The sequence below is a fragment of the Neocloeon triangulifer genome, unplaced genomic scaffold (assembly GCF_031216515.1).
Source record: "Neocloeon triangulifer isolate White Clay Creek 2 clone unplaced genomic scaffold, ASM3121651v1 ptg000001l, whole genome shotgun sequence".
Classification (NCBI taxonomy): domain Eukaryota; kingdom Metazoa; phylum Arthropoda; class Insecta; order Ephemeroptera; family Baetidae; genus Neocloeon; species Neocloeon triangulifer.
This window is the reverse complement of record NW_026775544.1, coordinates 5,845,361-5,866,564: the sequence shown is the minus strand read 5'-3', so window position 1 is coordinate 5,866,564 and position 21,204 is coordinate 5,845,361. Positions and strand designations below refer to the sequence as shown.

General features: G+C 35.0%; 2 protein-coding genes and 1 long non-coding RNA gene across 7 annotated transcripts in view; 1 reads left to right on the top strand and 2 right to left on the bottom strand.

Moving 5' to 3' along the window:
• LOC132198926 (tripartite motif-containing protein 2-like) overlaps window positions 1-21,204 on the top strand; it is a 32,704-nt gene that overhangs the window by 2,056 nt on the left and 9,444 nt on the right. For 2 of the 4 annotated variants that reach the window (XM_059623260.1, XM_059623251.1), the window contains exons 2-3: window positions 5,552-5,664; window positions 9,997-10,054. In XM_059623260.1, the coding sequence (XP_059479243.1) occupies window positions 9,999-10,054 (56 nt within the window). In that variant the 5' untranslated portion in view covers window positions 5,552-5,664; window positions 9,997-9,998. Of the gene's footprint in view, window positions 1-5,551; window positions 5,665-9,996; window positions 10,055-18,416; window positions 18,566-21,204 lie in introns of those variants that run through there. The other 2 variants (XM_059623278.1, XM_059623268.1) reach the window with 2 other exon arrangements.
• On the bottom strand, window positions 2-4,067 carry LOC132198945 (probable cytochrome P450 6a14). 2 transcript variants are annotated; one of them, XM_059623291.1, is made up of 7 exons: window positions 3,942-4,067; window positions 2,488-2,791; window positions 2,007-2,246; window positions 1,120-1,644; window positions 675-896; window positions 367-621; window positions 2-319 (listed from the first exon to the last, which is right to left on the bottom strand). In XM_059623291.1, the coding sequence occupies exons 2-7, from the start codon at window positions 2,723-2,725 to the stop codon at window positions 156-158; spliced, it is 1,644 nt and encodes a 547-aa protein (XP_059479274.1). In that variant the 5' UTR covers window positions 2,726-2,791; window positions 3,942-4,067; the 3' UTR covers window positions 2-155. The 2 variants fall into 2 exon arrangements, with proteins under 2 accessions (XP_059479274.1, XP_059479282.1); XM_059623299.1 differs by having other exon boundaries at window positions 2,007-2,210.
• LOC132199036 (uncharacterized) lies at window positions 18,030-19,510 on the bottom strand. The gene is made up of 3 exons (XR_009442075.1): window positions 19,378-19,510; window positions 18,635-18,740; window positions 18,030-18,577 (listed from the first exon to the last, which is right to left on the bottom strand). It is a non-coding gene; the product is annotated as an uncharacterized LOC132199036 (long non-coding RNA).

The window sequence follows — 21,204 nt, the reverse complement described above, 5'->3', positions numbered from 1 at the left end:
ATATTTTACTTAAAAATTTTATTAGTGTCGATTTTGAACTTTGCTAAAATTACTGTCACACTATCGCACTACGGCAACTCAAAGAATAATTAAAACATATTTCACGGATGTAATCAGATCTAATTAAAAATACAGTATAATATTATTTGAAAATATTAAATCCTGGAGATTTTGACCCAAACGCCGTCCTTAGCCTTGAGAAGAATGCCGCCTTTGGAAATTGAGTACGGAACTTGTGTTTTAGGGCACGTTTCAAATTTGTAACTCTTTAACAGAGTGGCCATGGCAAGTCGGGTGCTCATCATGGCAAATCGCATTCCTGAAATTCAAACTGGTCATTTAAATTTTAACTAAAATTTTGCAAACCTATGCAATTTCTTGGCCCACTTCCGAACGGCATAAACACGTACGGAGACCGTTTCGCCCTTTCTTCTGGTAAAAACCTGTCAGGGTTGAATTTGAGAGGGTCTGGAAAGTGTTTCGGGTCAAGACTGAGTCCTCTGATGGGGATCATGATGATGTCGCCCTTTTTCAGGACTGCGGAGGTCCCAGGGATAGTATAGGAAGGAACAGTGCAGGACCTCTCTACCCTGGAAACGGGAGGGTGCCTCCTCAGGGTCTCTGAAAAGCGCGTTTTTTTATACATTCTTTAAAATAAAATTTTGATACTGTACCCATGAGGACGTTTTCAAGATAAGGCATGTCATTCAGGGTGTCATAGGACAACTCGCCATCACTTTTCTCCACAGCCGCCAATACCTCCTCTCTGGCTTTTTCCTGAATTTCAGGGTTCAGGGCAAGTTCATATGCCGCGAAGGATAGGAGGGTGCTGGAAGTGTCGTAACCAGCCAGTAGGAAAAGTAGGCATTGGCCAACCACCATTTCATCAGTCAAAACTGCGAAAATAAATTGAAAAAATATTAAATTTAAAATGTTTAATATACAAATATTTTCTGTATCATTTAGTTTAATTTATTTTCTAATTTAAAACAAGAATACCATAAAAGGTTTAAAACTAATAAAATTTGCTTAAATTTTATATCCGATAGTCAAAATGTGGCAAATAGAGGAAATTTTATTTAATTATTCAATTGATTTTTTATAAGCACAATATCCTACCTGTTTTTGGGACTTTCTCTTCATGAGCTGCGGCCGTCGCAAGTTGTGCGTCCTTTTCAAACAATTCCTTGGACTGCTCCGCTGCCTTCTGCAGTTTTCCCGCCTGAGCGTCGAACATGAGTTTGAGGAAGTCCACTCGCTGGCTGTTTTGTGCAACCCTTTCCTTTTTGCTGTTGAAAACCAGGCCGGCGATGTAGCGCACTGTTTCTTGGTTCATGAAGTGCACGCCCATCAGCCTGGCCAGGGTGGCACTGCCGCAGATCAGCAGGGAAAAAAACAGGCGGACGCGCATCCAAATGGACATTTCCATGAACTTGGAGATGACCCTGACAAACTCGGCGTCAGGGTCCTGCAGGGAGTTGCACTGGACGCCGAAAGCACAGGTGCCGATCACGTCCAGGGTGAATCGGCCGAACAATTCTTTTGCGTCCACCTCACCACCTTTGGGAATGACATACTCGTCCAGGTACTCACTGATTTGGTCTGCACATTTTGTCACCAGGTGCGACATTGCCTTAATTTTTCCTAGAATTTCAGTTTGTTTTGATTAATAGGAATTCTTTCAAATTTATTAGCCTCCTTTTTATTACTGAATTTTATGCATAATTTTCAGAGGAATTTATTAGAAAACAAAAAAATTCCAATTTATTTTAAATATTTTTAAGACCAACGCAGTATACACATTTATTGGTTTTGCTTTAAAAAGTAACTGAAAACATAAAATCCAGTAATAAACAGGAACGATATAAAAAAATATGATTTATTTTAAATTTGAGATTTTTTTTGCAACGGAATTTAGATTGCAAAAACTTTTTGTTTCATGTTCTGCTTTTTTTTAAAAAAAATTTATCTTATATTTACTAAAGAAAAATGATAATTAACCGCACCTGATGAGAAAATTGGAGTTGCAACAGATCTGACCGCCTTCCAGTGAGAGCCCCTTAGAGAGAGCATCATGTTTTCTTCATATGAATTTGGGTGGATTGAAATAACAGCCCTGTCTACGAAACTGTCAAAGTCGCGCACCATTACTTGCCTTAGAAGTTCAGGGTCTCTGATCATAAGCCGAGGCAGTCTTCCTTCATAAATTCCTGATAAGGGTTTGTGGAAGTTTTTTCTCAAATATTCTGGTACATGTTTGAAAACTTTTAATTTGAAATAGAACTCGGGCAGTAAAGAAAACGTGAGGTTTATATTTTAATCACTTTTTTTAACGAATCATGAAATTGGAGAAAAATACAATCAATTAGCAAAGCCTTAGTATATATTTAATTATTTTTTACTTATTCACACTACAATACTTTTTTATGAATCCGAGCTCTCTGTGATTTTTTTGATACATGTCAGTGTTTTCACTTATTTTTTTACCTGCAATTTTTTCGCCGTCGAATTGTTGATAGAGTTCAACTAGCATTTCGGCATAGGATATTTTAAAGGTGATTCGTTTGCCAGTGTTGCCGAAAAGCAGGTGTGGCTTCTGAAAAGGCACCCCCATGTTTTGCCAGTAGGTGAAGTTTTTGGTCTGATAGTAGTAGAGGGCGGTCACCGTTCCCACGGCGATGCACCATGGCGAAAACAATATCGAAATCACCGTCTCTCTATCCATGGTGAACTACTTCGATTGAAGAGCAACAAATATTCTTGTGTATCGTTTGCCTATGTCGCATCAAAGCTGCAATCAGAGTACACACGGCTTGTTGGTAAACGTTGCAATTTGTCAACAGTCTCTTCGTCGTAAAGGTGTGTTTTGTTTTTACTTGATGGTATAGGATAGGTTGTATATTTTGACGAAAAGCGTTGGTTGATGTGAGTTGGACTTTGATCAGCCCTGTATGCCCTGTTGTAATTACAAACAGGACAGAGGCTTTGGGTAAAATAAATTTTGATTCTATTTCTTCAATTCTAGTTTTGATATAAAAAAAGGGTGTTCGATTAAGTTGCTGTTCAGGGTAACTGATATATTTTTATTTGCTCATATTTGCTACTTTGCATAATTATTAATTGCTATTTAATATTTACTGTTTAATGGTAAGATCATTTCCCCCAAAAATACTTCATCCTTAGGAGTTGATCATTTAAATTGTTAAGTTTTAATCAATTATGAACACAGAACGATATTAAATAATGTTATAATATGTTATTTTTTTATATTATTTATAAATTCAATTGAAATATGTTATTTCTGATCCACGAGTCAAATTTTATGATTTGAATTATTTTATTTTAATTTGATATAATCGCCAAATTGATTTCTGATTCAAAATTGAGTTGCATAGAACTCTCCTCTGTGAGCTCTCCCTCTGCAAGTCTAACAAAGATGAATCACGTTTCAAAGGATGGCCGTGGATTGCATTGCTAGGCCCTTTCTTTCATTGATGCTCGAGGAAACGGAATCGTTTTTCATCGACCCCTCGATGGTCTGGACCAATTTAATCATAGAAATTCTTCGAATCTCAAAACCAGTTGTTATATAACAATTTTGAGAATCACGTGTTCATTATGAGCAATGATGATGCGTAAATTCAGAGAATGAACAGTAAATAAACAAGTGATTAATAGTGCAGCATTCAGTAATGGCTGAGAAACGTCATCTCTTTACCATCAAATGAGAATAACAAATTTTCATTTAATTTTTTAAAATTATATTTCCAAATTTATATTAGAGTTTTTCAACTACATACAGATTTTCAAGATGACTTAATAAAAAAAGAGTAAAATAGTGTTGTAAATATTGTAAATTAATGATTTCAAATTAATCATTAATAAGCCAAACATTAGCTGTTTGCTATAATCGAAATCCTTATCTGTCAATCAACGTTTACCTCATTTGTGCGGTTCATTCCGGATCCAAGTCTCGGTTAAAAGCCGCAAACTTCCGACGTAAATAAAATCGCAGCTGTTTTTGCTCCAAGCGCAATCAGCAAGCCTAACGGAGAACTCGGGGAACCTCTGGCAAACGCAATTGCTATGCCCCGCTAACTAGAGATGGCGTTTAAATTTAAGAAACAAAATTGTTGCGTGAATTGGGTGAATCATCGTTTTATTGTCACGGGCGAGCCAAATTTGGGCTGGTCGGAATCAATTTGGGTGCAGCGGGACGTTTGTTTGATGCCAAAATTATGAATATTAATCAGGGACGTCGCCTTCAGATTGAATTATAAATTATAAACGCAGCGGAAATCAAATCGTGCGTTTCTAATCTGCAGTTGGAGAAATGAAATCTATTTAGTTAATTTTACTCCCAATATGGGCGACAATGAATTTAAAATTGAATTTTACAAATTAAATTTAAATCCAATGATTATATAAAATTACCTACTTATATTTTGAATTTTTCTCGTTTAATAAAAATTAATTTTCCTTTTTCAAGACGTGGTTGCCAATAACCAGCAATTTCGATTAGCCGCGCCGTTTTGCATGCGCAATTCACTAAAAAATACACATAGACTTCCCATGGGGCGCCTACAGTAATATTGTATAGAGTGAAAAATATATAAAATATGATGTTGTATATATTTTGAAACAAAACATGTGATGTTGCGTGATACACGATCGTGCCATAATTTACGTTCATTTCATGACCAAGACTTTGACACTGTGACCTTTTTGACCTGTACAGAATAAATTTCCATCCCCTTCGTAAGCGGCTAGTGCAAAAACTCGATACATAGACCTTGAATAGGAAAAATAATTGCAGAGAGAAAGCGAACGTTATGAGAAACTTCATAGGGGTACTTTTTTTGTAAAAGCTCCATTTGCATCTATAGTGGAGGCTTTTGTATGAATATGAATACTGGAGTTGTTAATTTCTTCAATTGCAAATGGAAAAAGCGGGAAAATGGAAAAAAAAAATTACATCCCATTGTAAAAAAGCATGACATTTCATTACTTTTTAGTACTTCATTTTAATATCGATTGAAAAAAGACAAAAACTTAATCTAAAATTTTGAACGTCTTTATTCAAGTCTAAAATATCATGAAAGATTTAAATTTTTTGTTTGTTGATTTTTAAATTTCACCTATTTTTGAAATCAACAAAAAATATGTGTATTTTAATGCTATCTATGCTACAAATTCGTCAGCAGGAAAGTCACAATTTTATTAAATTGTGTAGATTTAAAAAAAAATTTATGACGAGCCTCAAAAATTGACTTCCAAGTTCCAAATATAAGGATAATTCCAACCGATTCCAACCTTGTAATAAATCATTCAAGTTTGTTTTTAATAACTAAATTTTTATGACTTGACAAGTAATAATGAAGAAGGAAGACAATGTTTTGAACTTAATGAAAATTTAAAGTTTATAGATAATTTTGAAATGTTTCAAAAATTTACGTAAACGCACGTGCGTTTGTCTTTGGATACGCTTTCGGATTTTGTGGCCAATGTGAATTCCCAATTATTCATCCCCCTCTGCACGTTTTTTGCGCAGGTGCGGCGGCTCTTTATCGATCTCCGAGGGGGCGCCCGAATCGCATGGTGTGTCTCGGCAGTCGTCAGTGCCGTTCAACTCCGCCGAGAGCAACATGCCCACGAGTTAACCAGGTGAGTGCAGTTTTTAATTTTTTTCTCACACCCAAAACAACGGCGCCGGGAAGCCGCACTTTTCCTCCCTGAATAGCTAACCGAGCCCAGAATATCAAAACTCGGACCATTTGGAACCCTCTTTAGTAGAGGAAATTATCGATTTTGAAATCAGCTGTGGAATAACAATCAACCCCTGCTTTTCTTGGCGGCACAGATTTTCGATTTGGAGGACGTGAATCGTGGCCTTGCATTTAATTGATCTGATTTTCCGAGCATCACGCCATTCACCCATAAGCCAGTTGGAAATTTTTTCTTTCCTTTTTTATCGGAGGCCCTATCGAGGCAGCTTTTTTTATATTATTATTTTGATCGAATCTGTGCGGCGAGCACGAAGTAACGAGCCGACTCGGAATGACATGCACGACGGACAGACCATTGTGTTTATTTCGCTGTCCGAATCCGTGAGCTTGTCATCCCGCGGATTAATAAGCTTCTCTCGCTGCCGAGCATTTAAATTAGAAAAAATTCCGGCTCTCCCTTAATGGATTATATAAGAACTCGTGACAAAGTGCCAGCTTCTTTTGAACGGCAATTTTCAAATGTTCGTTTGATGTTATTAAGAAAGTATATTTTTGATCCGTTTTATCGTTCAGGGATGATAATTTTCGTGTACTCAAAAAGAGCTCACCTTGAGGAGGATCTTTCCACTCTCTCATTTTCAATTACTGAGCGGGACGAAGATCGAGTGGGACGAAAACGCGTTTTATTTATAAACAAAACGCAGGAGTTGCTTGAGGAACATGACACATGACGGGCTGCGTTTGAAGTTATATAGAGTGGGAAATGTTTAATGTTTTAAGTGTTGACAGCACCCTATCGCATTATTTGACTGAACTCTGTATCCGTTAAAGATGTCTAATTTATTGTATTATTGTTGCTGCTTAAATTACACTGCAATCTCAAGAAATTACCTTTGAAGAATTCTGTTGTAAAGTTTTTGTTGTTGTAGTTTTCATTTATAATTTTTAATATTTGGATGATGTATCTCGTTATAGGCAGAGATTGCCTTGTGGTACACCAATAAACTAAATTTGCAACTAAAGTTTTGTCAATAATTGCAACTTTTATATTCTTTGGATAAATTAATGATTGAATGAATATCTTGTTGCAGATAGCTTTTATCATTCAATAATTTTATTTTTCAACTGACCACTTTCTCCTCGGATTAACTTAAAAATATTTTTTTTTTCTATAAATATATTATTATAATTTTTTAAATTTTAGAACAAGAACTCTTCATGTTATTCTTTTTTTCTTATTATTTTCAGACGCCCAAGAGAAGCACAATAATTATGTTTTAATTCAAAACAAAAATATTATCAAAAAATAAGGAAATACAAATTTGAACATTAAATTTGAAAAGTTGTGGAATATTAAAATATGTAGCTGTTAAAATAGTTATAATTTGTTCTTCTCTTAGTTTTGTTACCATCGATCAAAATAAAAAAGCATATAATGTAAATTTCCGAGGGCTATTAGTCTTTCTTTTGCTGAAAGAATTGAACTGCCGGTGAAGTTGAACAATGGACAATCACTAGAAGTTATTCAAATTCAAGTCAAAACACCACCTTGTGCATAGCCATTCTTTGCGCCTAAATGTGGTCGCGGCTCCATTTTCGTTGCCTTTCAATTCTTCTTGATAGCATCTGGAGTTCACATATTTCATATTAAATCAAATAGAAACTTGAAATAAGTAAGAAAATGTTTATTTAAACTGTCAATTGCTGTGATGAAATTTTGCACGGAATTTTATTTTAGAAGAAACACGTGCTATAGCTACATTTAATAAAAACATTCGTTTTTTTAACTTTTTGCCTCCAAGCTGACTAAGGAGTTTGAATTACTCTCATTAATTAAACGTTGGAAAAATGACAGGGTGTTGCAGCAACCGTGTGTGGAGATGTGGAGCCGACAAAGGAGCGAGAGACGTGTCTGGGCCTCGAAAGATAAAGTTCGTTCGGGCGAGTAGGCGTTTTTCTCGTGACGAGCTGCCTTACTTTATTGCCCAAAATCTTTTATCTAAAGAGTCGCACAGCCCAAGATGCATTCCTGCGAGATTAAAATAAGATCTCAAGAAACGTCGCTGCTGGAAATGACCCATTTTGAAAGAAAAAAAAACGCGTACTATTCTCGGCTGCAAGCGTGCAGGGCAAAATAACAAACACGAAGTGAAGAAGCACATGGCCCTGTTTGGCCGGGAAAAAAGTAGTCAGCTGCACCACCGGTCTCGCAGCTGACACACCATCTTACATGTATTTTTCAGTATAAAAAGCTGCAGCAATTCGCCGATTGTTTTCGCTGCCCACCCGCCTTCTTGCTGTCGCGATCGGATCTTTTTTTTTCTTCCTCTTTTGCCTCGCCGCTCTTTTTATTTCTTCACGTGCACCGCCGACGGGAATTATTTAGTGCAGGCAGAGAATTTCTCTGTTGGCAGGTCGCCAATTAGCTCTCTGGCCTGCTTGTGCCAAAACGACGCTCCTCTTCTTCTTTTGTACTTTTGCAATTTTGCTGTGCCCCATATTATATTCCTCTGGCGGTACTGATCAAACTCGTATGTAAAAAACATTGCACACGTGATGGAAACTTTTCATTTATTTTGCATGCTTGAATGTGATGAAAAGCACTGATTATACCGCACATGAATTTCAGAGTATTTTTCTCACAATATTCTTAACTTATCGCTCAATAGCACAAGAGGTTATTGACTGGGCAGATATGAGCACGTTCAGAAATTTGCGAACTTTTCATTGGGATTATTTTTAACTGACGAGGACGATCGTGAGATTTCAAATAAAAAAATTAAATTTAGTTTTTAATGAATAATAGGAAATTGTAAATTTTAATGAAATTAACATTTGATGCAGGTTATCTCAATATGTTGTGGTTATATAACCAAGCATTCAGCCACACTAAGAGAACCAACAGCGATGTTTTTGATTAAAAGAGTAGATTTGGATAGATTCCTAAACTTTTTATCAACTCTCTCACTTTAAAATTTGGGGCTTAATTTATCTTTTAATAACAAATGACAACAATGAAATAAATGTTTACAAATTTAATAACATTAAAAAAAAAATTCAATCTTTGGTGCTCCTATAATCTTAATAAGTCAACAAAATGTAATTCCAGGAATAAATAACACTAGTCTAGTTATAATATTATGTAGGAGGAGGGTTCATTAATTTAATTCATTTGTTAAAGAGTAATTTGTATTAACATTTTCTCTAACAATTTTTAAAAATGTCTTCAATTATTCTTTTTAAAATCTGAACTATTTGACATTCAACCTTTGAATCAATTGGAATCAATCTGGAATCAATTTAAAGAATATTGAATGGCAGTATCTATTTTTAAATTATTATTTTATAATTAAATCAATTACTTACTACTTCTATCAAAGTCAAATTTGTCGTTGCATTATTTAAAAAAAGTACTTAATGTGATAGAAAATTTTGGAACTTCAATGTCTTTTGTTGATCAAACTGAAAGATTTTTTTACACTTAAAGATTTTCCTTATTATTTGAACTTTGAGGAAAATTGTAATGAATATTCAATGAATAGGTAAGGGGAAATTGGCCATTAAAATCGCACTTGACGTCCGAGTGACGGTGTGCGTTGCTTAACCGCATAGCCAACCAGGGGAGGATATCTATTTTTAAATCTGCCTCCTGTGAGTTCATCCTCTTAAGATAAAAGCCGCAGTTGGAAACCAACGCATCCGTATGACGTCCCTGCTTTAAATAAATATCTAGGGAAAAAAATGTCAATTAATGATGAAAAAACCTAAATTCGAAATCGAACGTTGTGCCGGCGCTGCAGGAATTTTCAACGACTAAAATCCGAGCCGGCTCTAGATTTAGCCTTGGCACTTGACGGAAGTGCATATTAAGTGGCTTCCAAAACAGCTCTCTGCTTTTTTTAACGTTGGCCTTGTGCCGCTGCACATTGCACGAATATAAAATTAAAATGCAGTCTAATCTTTATTGCGACGAGCAAGCCTGGTGTGCTGCTGGTTTCGGAACTAATTGATTCATCAATGGGCTCTGCGGTATATAAACCCTTGAGATGGTAAAACTTTAATGCTACTGCCAACAACTCGAAACATACACAGAAGTCGGGAAGTTTGAAAAATATATAAATGTGGGCGCTCCTGAATTATTTATGGCGCGTTTATTTTAAGCCGATTAAAATTCAAAACGCTGACATCTTAAGTGTATTCTTATTATTTCTCTCCTATATAAAAATGTAGATAACCCACTCAGTACACGCGATTTCCATTACTGTTACAGTTATGGAAAGTGAATCAGAGGAAAAAGCAGTTATCACTGATTGTGAGCAGCTCGAAATGTAAGTTCAGCCTTGTGGACATAACAACTAAATCCTAATTCTAACAACATATGCGCATGCCTTTAAGTGGAGATCATTCTAATGGATTTTTTTAACCTTTTATTAACTCTCCAGAATGCTTTCCTAATTGCACCCATGAAGTTTTAAACCAAATATTGTAAGTAGTTTTTCTTCCAAAAATATGAAAATTTAGGGTAATTTAATAGTTAATTAAAAATTAATAGAAATTTCGGCTTTCCTATTCTTTAAAACTTCAGTTTGAGTAAACCGAAAAAGAAAAAAACAAAGCAAAACTAGGGGCGGATGTAATTTAATTGACTGAGATGATCTTCATTTTTGCAAAAGTCGATGAATTACTATTGAACTAACTAACCTAATTTATCATGATCGTAGGTGCAAAATTAATCCGCTATTTATCTTGCTTATCTCCGAAGATAAAAATTGGCAAGTGTGCTCTTTGCACACTATAATCTGCCGCAGAAACAAGAAAGCATCATGGCCCCCTTTCTTTCAAGTTTTTTTTTTTTTTTTTTTTTTGCAAATTTCCACACCGCGCTTTTGTATCGATCAAACACATGTCAACTTGAGAAGCGGTACATTAAAGAGATACCAAGGGGAAGTGTCTGTTTTGAATTTCATAATACCTGCATGTGAAACGAGCTGGGGGAGCAGGACATGCAGCAGTTGCTCTGACGATGTATAGCTAATGTCAATAGGACTTCACCGGTCACCTTAAAACACACTCCGCAGCGAGGGTTTATTTTAATTATGAGTCGATAGAAATATGCTTGCAGTCACGGCAGAACAGGATTAGAAATATTATTTTAAATATTTAATTTTTTCAAACATGAAAAATACATCCATGAAGACGAAGAATTTAAAAGGAAACAAAAGGATTTTGTATAATCTTAAGAAAAAATCTCCGATTAATACGAAAAAGAAAAAAATAATGCAAAGATTAAGGAACATGCTGATTTTTTTTCATCATTTGAAGGAGTGGCAAGATATTCAAAGTTACCAAGAATTTAATATTAATAATTTAATTTCAACGCAGAAGAAAATGCTCAAAGTTTCATACTTATTTTTTCAAATGTAAGTGACGCGCACTCCCCAGGTTTAAGGAGTTGCACCTGCGCGTGCATTAACAACTTGCTCTCTGGGTGAGAAGCACACACTTAAAATTTACTTCCACAGCGAAGGGCCCCTCGTGGAAAATTAAGTAAAAAAAATATGTGGATGTGCCTGAGAATAAAAATTTTTCTATGCGAGAGAACGCTGGTGTTTGTTCTTAACAAACAAAGGTGTGCCTGGAAGTGAAAAAATCTCTACAGCCAAAATGAAATACGATTATTGCTTCTGCTCACGTAAAGCTCCACAGATTTACAGATTTTTATCCCATTTTAAAAATTTCTGACATTTGTGCGGAATATAATTTTAAAATATTTACAATTATTAATAAACCACTTTTTATCTCTGATTCATCTTTAATGAGTTAATTGAACAAAAACGATAACAGCATAATTAGCTCGTCCCACTCACAATCAGTGTAATTAAGCGCAGCTTTGCTCTACGCGCTCTTCTCCAGTGCGCAGTAGATTTCTCTTTCAATGGCAGCTCCAGTCAGTTAAATAAATAGAAGTCGCACTTTACCAACTCCACATCCGCCTCCACAATATCGATTTTTCTTCCACCCGTCCTATCCCTCTATGGAGCAACGTGTTTTGTTTTCTCCCGGGATTCTACTCCAGGTTGAAGGCTGAATAAAATTTTTGTTGTTGAAGCATCATGAATCGGCACATTTTCACTTCAAAAAAGAAAAGGGAACATGTACTTTTCTGTTGAAACATTTTATTTTTAATAATTATTTCGATTACTTCATGACCTCTAACTAGTGGTGCATGATGTTGACCTTCTGGGAGAAAAAAACCGCGATATCGTCCTGCACGCAACCTATATATTTCTTTTTCAAATGAATAAACCGCCTTTCAACCCACCGTGTTCTCGTTATATTTCAAACAACAGATCGATACACATTCTGAAACGTCCTGTCCGCAAGCTTTGTGTTCTTCAATCGATCGCAATATAAATAAATGGCCATGGCTTTTCTATTCTGAAAGAAATGGAGAACAAAAGAGGGATAGAATAAATTTTTAGCACAAAAGAGCTCTTCCAATGTTAACAAAAATACTCCTATTTCTACAGTTTCAACACAAGAAGAACAAAACAATTGGCTGAATATTTTTCTCAAAAAATATATTCAAATATAATTATCCCAAGCTTAACTTAAGCAAAACAAATTAAAAATGTGCAAATTGAATAACGAAATAAGCAAGGTAATTTTTTTCAGGAGCTTCAATGCACTATAATGTGCTCAAGATTTTTTTTAAATCGTTTTTATTTTCATTAAAATTTATAATTTTTTTTCAAATTGCATATATATTATTGAACATGAGAATTCAATTGAGGCAGGCTGAATTCACGGGAGTGAAATTTATTCCATGTATTTTCATGAGTGCGCAGGAAACCAACGCGATATTTTGAATGTAAAACCTTTACCACTCAAACTGGCGGTCGACACGACTGACTTGCGCTAGAGTTATTAAAATTCAGTCGCTCGTCAGCACAAGTCTTATTATCATTTACATTTGTGGGGCTTCGCATGTACGACTGCACGGCCCATAACCAAAAGCATTTTTCCCCAACGGAAACCGTGTGCGATTATCAGCAACTTACTCGCACAATCGGCCAGCGCCAGGCGTTTTGTAGCCACATGTTGAAAAAAAAATGCCACCGCACAGTTAAAATGGAGAAAATAAAGGCAGAATATCATAAGCAGGTTATAAGTACAGGTTACAATTATTCAAAATTTGCAACTTTTATTTATGACTTTTGCAAACTAAATATTTAAACCTATAAATTTTTTAATTAAATAAAAATAAATTAATGACAAATTTTTCTAAATACATTGAATGAGCTAATTAAAATAATTTGTCTGGCTATAAAAAATTTGCAGAATAACAAAGGTTTTAATGAGTCTTTTTTTATTTACTAAGCCGAGCCACCTTATTGTTTTCTTCTATTTTTAATTCCTTAAATTGTATGGTACATATTATTGTACACTCTTTGCCTTCAAAGTGAATTTCAATGAATTTTATTAAAATTAGGGATTCAAGAGAATCTTCAAAAAAAAGTATTTTATTATACAAAAAAAATATTTAAAAATTTTATTATCTGAATATTAAAAAAAAATCATTTTACTCTCAATGATTTTGAGAAATTTGGGCCAATTATCATGTCATCTATGTTGATATCTAAATTATGATAACTTTTTTCAGACATGCTGAAAATTAATCGTGCTAATCGCAAAATAATAGTTCTATCAATTTTCCTTTTGCACACTTTTCACTGGTGAAAATTTCATAGATCTAAATGCATCATGCATCAAGCCACTGGCTGAGATGCTGCTGCGCAATTTCTCCGCGCGCGACGCATTTTTTTTCCTTTCTCCGCCGCGTAAATATGTAGTGGCAGTCGATTATTATTATATTTTCGTGCAGTGAACCTCTCCCACCGAGCAAAATATGCTAATTGCCTTTCCCCATTAAATGCGTGCCTCATTTTTCCGTTGATAAAAGGAAACACGTGAAAAGAAACTGAAACCAATGAAAAAGCCATTAGGCGCAGCTGCGTCGCTACTTGATTATTGAACATAATTATTCAAGCGTGGTGCGATTTTCACTGCTGTGATCTATCTGCACTACTAAACAAGGTCTAATGAAAATTACCAAGCTAAATAATCCAACTTGGAGAACGCAAGTATGTCGACACAGCAATAAACATGCAATATATAATAATGAAAAATTTATCTAGAATCTCGTTTTAAATTTAAAGATGTTGGGATGTGAGTGTGAGTTAGTGTTCCCTAGAGAATTTATTATAAAAACATTGTCATATTTTACTAGACATATTTCTACTGCAGTCACATCATTCAATTTAAAGAAGACAATAATAAAAAAATGAAAAAAATGAGTGAGAAAATGTATAGGCACGTGGAGAAGGATAGTCTTTTTTTCTTAAACAAATAAACAACTCACTTAACCTATCGAGGAAAAGCCGACTTTTGATTCAAATCACCAAAGAAGTATAAGTGTTTTAAAATGTTGTATGTTTCTTTGTTTGCGATGCATAATTTGCAAAAGACGCAAACCAAAAATCTGAATCGTCAGAGTGAACTTTAGAGCGAATAAAAGAAGACTTAATATTTTCATATCTTTTAATGCTAATTAACAGTGACGTGATCTCACTATATAAATAGAAAGAAAACAGGGCAATATTGATTTGCAGATGTTTCAAATGTTTATTCAATTAACGCACTTGACAGCTTCCTGCTTATCCTTCCTTTGCTATTTAGCGCCGATTTGCACAATTATTGCAATTCTAATTTAGAGCCTAGCTGATTTATTTTTGCTGTCAAGTTGCTAATCGCAACGCATTTCCAAAGAGAATGAAGCATGTTGGATTCTTTCAATTAGCATTCGCGTTCTCACCGTTCTCTGCGTTCCCAACGCGCAGAGAAAATTAACGATTCGCACACTTTGTAATGAGAAAAGCTGCGCGTGTGAACGCTTTTTGAATGATGATGTTCAAAATCAAAAAAGTGAGCGGTGCCATAAATTAGGATTAAAGAGTCTCATGGGCTTAAAATTGGCCAAAATAATTTCATCTAATTTCTTTTTAGAGGTCTTTTCTAGACAACATTCAATAGCGTCAGATAACCTTTAAAAATATTTGAAATTCCTAAATGGTTTTTATTTTATTGGATTTTCTAAAACCGATGAAAATCTGCTTGAATAAAATTGGTTAAAATTAACCATCTCCATAGTGATCTCCTCCATTAGGTATCTAGGTTGAATTAAAATTAATGGATGGTTTGATATTGATACATACTACATTATTTAATCTCATTTCATCTTTTATATGCATCGTTGTGGTATAAACTTTGAATTTTTTTATTTAAAAAAATTATATTAATTAGTATTCAAATCACTCGTTGCTGCCAAATTATGTAAATAGGCTGACCTTGTTAAACGAGTTTCGTGCCAAAAGTATAAAAATACATAATCCATGCACTTGCGATAGAAAATCGACTTGAGCAGCTGTAATCAAGTATGGCTTCATTTTGCCCAGAAGGTGTACTACATACATTTATGCATTTATAACACCGCCGAGCAGCTGGAAAGCATGAAAAAGCTTACTCGCGGTCGTTGGCTCTCAGGCCACTTATGAGAAACACCTACGCTCTTGTGCTCACAAGAAGAATAAGGCAAAAGCTTTTGTGCGCCATCGCCATACATGGTGGCTAACTTTATAGTTTCATAAAAATGATTTTATTTTCATGTTATAAAGTTTATCTTTTAAGGAAATAAGTATTTTTAAGTTTAAAATTTCCATTTTGATCTCAAATTTGAAGCAGTTTGGGGATTTTTATTTTTTATTTTGAAATTATACCTAATAAGAAATATAAATGGAATTAAAACGGTCACTACTCCTAAAAATTGAATCGAATCAAATGGTATTATTAAAATTATAAAGGAAGCTGAATCTAAATTCAAATCACCATAAACTAAAGAAAGCACGAACTTTTTTTCTTTTCTTATAATAAAAGAATCTCGTTGAATGGGACTAGAAAAGTGAAAAGGTTTTCATTCTTAAAACCAGACTCAACCTTCAGCAGCTCTTATTCAGACCTTCCATTCCCGTTGTTTTGCTACACCAATGAAACTCAATAGCTCATCTTGAATTTCAGCAGCAGCAGACTAAGCTGTCAACATTTTAGTAGACGATATTTGAAACAAAAGTCTTGGAATTTAATGCTGAGCAATTTTCTGCCAAACCAGTTACAAAATTGTGGTAATGGGATGCTAATTTGCATAGTTTGGCAAATTGAATCAAAAATAATAATCCCAAAAAAGAGGGAAGATAGTCACAAAAGCGGTGGCCCTTTGCCCATAAAGGTCAGAGATTAATTCTCCGTAATTTTGATTGTCGTCTGCCGATGGTGCTGAGGCCAAACAAATAATACAATTATTGACTGGGCGTCACGCAGACGACTGTAAAGAGAGCCGCCGCCGTCCGTCATTTGATCAATAATTCGAACGGACGTGTGTGTTCTCAATCGTTTTATCGGCGCTTATGTGATTATAATTATATGTGAATCAGACACAGCTGCGTGCGTGAAGTTATTAATTCTCGGCGACACTGCGCCAGTATGCACTAATCCAATTAATCATATGCAGCGGCTGCACTCGAGCGACGTCAAAAAAAGTGGATCTCGGTCATAAAAATAAAAATCAGCGCGGCTCGCAAGGAAACAAAAAACAAGAGGCTCTGATTGTGCGCAGCACGTTTGTGGGTTAATTGATCGTTCCATTTTTCTGATTCACTAACGAAATCTTGATTGTTTTGATGATAAATGGACTTATTTTTTATGCATCAGCCAATCAAAAGCATAATTAGCCAATTAGCGTGGAGTTGAATTCTTCTTGATTTGCTTGGTAAATTATTTGGGTAAAATTTATTTTGAATAAATATAGCATTTCAGAAATTTTAAAGAGATGATAAGCGAAAAATACGTGTTCCTATGTTGAAAAATTATTGTAAAAACAGCACTGCCAGTTGAGGTCCACGATCTCCAACACTATGTAAAGAAATATGAAAAAAATCAGCAAGGTTTTCAAATCTTTTTTTAAACAAAAATTTCAATTATATAACAGCAGCCAAACCTGTTTCATGAGCTCATTGCTTTTTTAATGAAAGTGAAGTAATTTGGTCAGTGGATCATATAAGAATCTTAAATAATTATATCGTTAATAGTTTTTTTCTTTAGAACTTGCAACATGGCTGTCATTTCCAGCAATTTTTTAATAATTTTAAATAGCTGACCACATCCAGTTGTGGTCTGATGCGTTCAGGCCTTGGAAATATTTAGATTCAAAGAACGTACCCCGTGATTTTGACTTTACAGTCAATTAAATTTTACAAAAGTCGTATAATCCTCTCGAAGGACAAGCTGTAGGAAAAAAATAATGCCTTTACAACCGTGGTGCATTATGGCTCATTTATATCAAAGCTTAAGCTCTTGGCTCCAATATAGACTATAGCTGCATTTCTAAAAAGATGTTAACGAGTTTGCACATAAAAAAATAATAAAGCCCATTCTCAAAATGAAAATTAAAAGAATTCCATTATTGGCGGAGAAAGGAAGTCCTTCCTTAATGAAACTAAGCAAACGAATCAAATAACAAATAATAAATATGAAGCCGTTCGCAGCATCAACGAAATGAAAAATTTATGATGCTCACTCAGCATACCATAATCATTAGACCGTATCTTCATAGCCCAACTTTGTACGCACTAGCAGTCAAAAGTGCGGACAATTATTACAACCTAGAATGGGAAAAAACTCACTTTCTCAATATCTTCTTTTAAAAAATTCCAACATATTTATTGGCCCTGATGCCCCTGTTAATTTGAACAGGAGTGATTTTCACTTAGTTATAACTTAATAACTATAAATTAGTGAAACGGCGTATTCGTTTATTTTTTGTTTTGTTTTAGAAATCTTGTGGTTTAATAATTAATCTTTTCACTTTTCACAAAAAATTAATAATAAAAATCAATTTTTTTTTACAAGTTCATGATTTTATCAAAGTTCATGATGAATTTGAAATTTTTAGAGAAGGAAAGTCTTATACTGTTTTTTTTTTTTTTTTTTTTTTTTTTTTTTTTTTTTTTTTTTTTTTTTTTAACGAAAGCTTAAAATTACCTTTAGTCTTTAAAATTCAATAATTACTTTATCTAATTAAGTGCACAACAAAATTGCTCACGGGTTTCAATGTAAAAAATTCATAATTTACATTACTAGGAGATATAAAAGTGCAACTAATACACAAAGTAAATAAGTAAAAAATCTACAGCGAGTTTAAATTTCTTTATTAGAAAACACACACATAAAAAATAAGCCAATATGATACTCTCGTGCGCCTTTTCAGCATCTCTTATCTCTAATCAAAGCGAGTGTGGCTCAATAGACTCATTACAATTCGGTGGACGCACTTCAGTCGGTGTGCAGGTCGACGACCTCTCGGAATAAAAATTAAAAATTGATTCGGCACTTGGTGCGGGCGGGCGAGGGTGGAAAGCTTGATCGAGTCGAAATAGGGCTTCGGCACCCCGAGGGTGGGTCGGGGGTGGCGGCAGCACCATCTGCCGGCGGGGGCGGCTCGTCTGCTCTTTCTCTCTCTCTGGCTGGCAACATCGAGCAGCTCGGGTCAGCTGGCGCGAGGAAGGGGGTCTACGTCACGAAAACAACACCGCGCCAGCAGCGTCTCTCTCGCGGCTGCCTCAGTGTCTGTTCGCCGAGGCATGTGATAGAAGGGTCGCGGTCTTCTAGGTCGGCGGCCGACAGCTGTGACCCCGTGCCATGGACCAGCCAGTCACCATCGCTATCCAGTGAGTGCCGCTCTGAAATTACCCGTGTATCTTTTGGGGGTTGAAATCTTTTTGACTCGTAATGCGCACTTCAAGCCTGGCCCGGACGCACCTGCCGTGGGCCTCAAGGTCTCCGCGTTCAGAGGTGGAATGGGCCGTTTCCGCGTTTCGGAATTCCGCTGCGTGGTTTTTGATGCTGCTTTGGAAAGAGTTGAATCAATTATAACTAAAAGTACTTCTAAATGTTTAAAAAATTATGACGAATATACCTTTATCTGAAAATTATGACAAAAAAAAATTAAATTTTTTTATTAATTTTTATAAAAATTCAGGAAATTTAATTATTCTTCATTTGGGACAAGTTAAGCTCAATTTTATTCTATTTTTAATTAGAAAATTAAAAAAATGATTGAATTTCTTCCGATCGTGACCTCTATAACTTAAGTTTCCAAAAGAAAAGAGGATCAAATTTGCTTAAAAGGTCTTAAATTCCAGATCACCCTACTTTCGCTAAATATTTTCTCGCTGTGGAGTGTTATTGAACTCTTGCACTTCCGTACCCACCTTTTTTATTTGAACAAAAAAAATTAGACAAATCCACATTATTTTCTACGCATCGTGAGAACTGAAAACTCGTTTCACTCTTTTTTCAACAGGAAATCGTATTTTTTCAACGCTCTTTTTTGCCATATACTTTACATCTCTCCGCGTCTCGCTATGAATTGAACCATTTGCGTGATTTGCGACCGACACAATTTATTTTTATCGACTGGCGTGTGTGTGTTTTCCACACATTACTTGCGCACTTTCCCTTGCTGCAAGTAACAACATACCTGGCGTAATGCAATATATTGTGGTCTCCGCAAGGGACGAGTAACTATTCAGCCGAGCCAGTCTTTCTCTCTACTGCGCAGCAACAACAAAAAGAAGCTCGCGTTCACGCCGCTCTGTTTTGCTCGGCGTCCACACTCACGGCTTATGGGCCAGTTCGCTTTTATGAATTCGTCACACGTGCCTTTTAATGCCAAATGTCCCCCCAGCACGAAATGCGATCTGCGCACAAGGAAATGAGTTTTCCTTTCAGCATCACCAGGGTGCTCCCTTTTTTGTTGTTGTTGTTGCTCGCGTGTGACGTTTTTGAGAATTGGTTTGAGAATTGGTAGAAAATTGGTAGTACAAATTCCTTTGAATCCCAGTCAGAATTAAAAAGCAGGAAAAAATAGGATAATTTAAAGTTAATATAAAATTTTATTTGGCAAGGTAGATTTTAGCTTTCTTTGGATTAAAATTTATAAGCATTTTACTTTTAAGTTTGAATCTGATAACAATAATTTTGACTACTTTTTTTGAGGAAATTCTAGTAGTAGTAAAGAGAAGTAAAAAAAGGAGGGGAAAAGATAACATTTTTATTTGAGTATTGACTATCTAGATTTTAAAAGTCAGTTAAAAATTTTCAAGATTCAATTTGTTCCATTTTTTTTTTAATTTTTATATTATTATTAATAACGGTGATTATTTAACGGCTATATTCTTGTATTAAAGTAATTGCCAAAGTAGTTTTGTTTGAATTGATTGATTTAAAATATTGTTAAGCATCAAGTTATCGTTGAATTATTTGGAATGCCCACAATCTATTGAAATTAAAAAGTTTCCATTCCAAATCAAGTTTTATTATTTATTATTGCTTATTCCTCCAGAACATTAATTCCCTTCGGAGAACATCTCAATTTTCTAGCAGTTAATTTGCATAATGCCACCCAAGAAAACAGCAAATTACTCATCTCTGCACGTTTCTTTTACGACTTCATATCTGGAAGCGTTTCCTGAGGCCAAATAAATCTCCTCGTGGATCATTTTTGGCGAAAATTTAGCCGCGGGCCAAAGCAAAGTCTGGCGCCAAGTCGACGAATTGCTTCGCTCAGCGTGGACAAAAACAAAACGGGTCATGCATGCGTAACGAAAAAACAACAATAATTTCTCTCAAATCGTTGATGTAGATGGGAATCGCCTTGAGGCTGTTCGAAACCAAGGATATTTGAGAACATGTCGCATTGTAGATAACTTTGTGACTTTCATCATATGAAAATATTGTGACGATGTTTTTTATTTATTTATTTATTTTTTTTTATTTATCTAGATAGGCTATGATCCTGGCAAGCTCCATTCGGTGCTTATTGGCTGGAAACCCCACCAAATTATAATGTATAATTTTTAATTGCAAATTAAAAAAAAAACGAAGTTAAAAGAAAGTAGATCAAAATTAAATCTCAAAGCATCAAATTTATTTATAAAAACTGTTGTTTAAAATTTAATATATAGTAGAAATTTTGGTAATTAATTTCTTTCTTCCCTTCAAAATTTCCATTTAATTACATAAGACATTTTAATACTGATTTATTATTATTTTTTTTTAACATTTGAAATTACTATTTTGGTCTTTACAAATACCTACAACGATAAAATTCCTTCATTAGTTGGGAAATTGAAAGACATGGCGCATAACTTCAAGCAGATAATGAGTGGAATCAACCTGTAGGTATCCCGACTGATTCCTGCTGGGGTAACTGACAAAAGTCGGCCCCACCTGTGTGGAGCATCGAGAAGAAAGGAAACACCCCTGCTTGATTTTCGTGATTAATCGAAGGGTCTTCCTCTCTCTG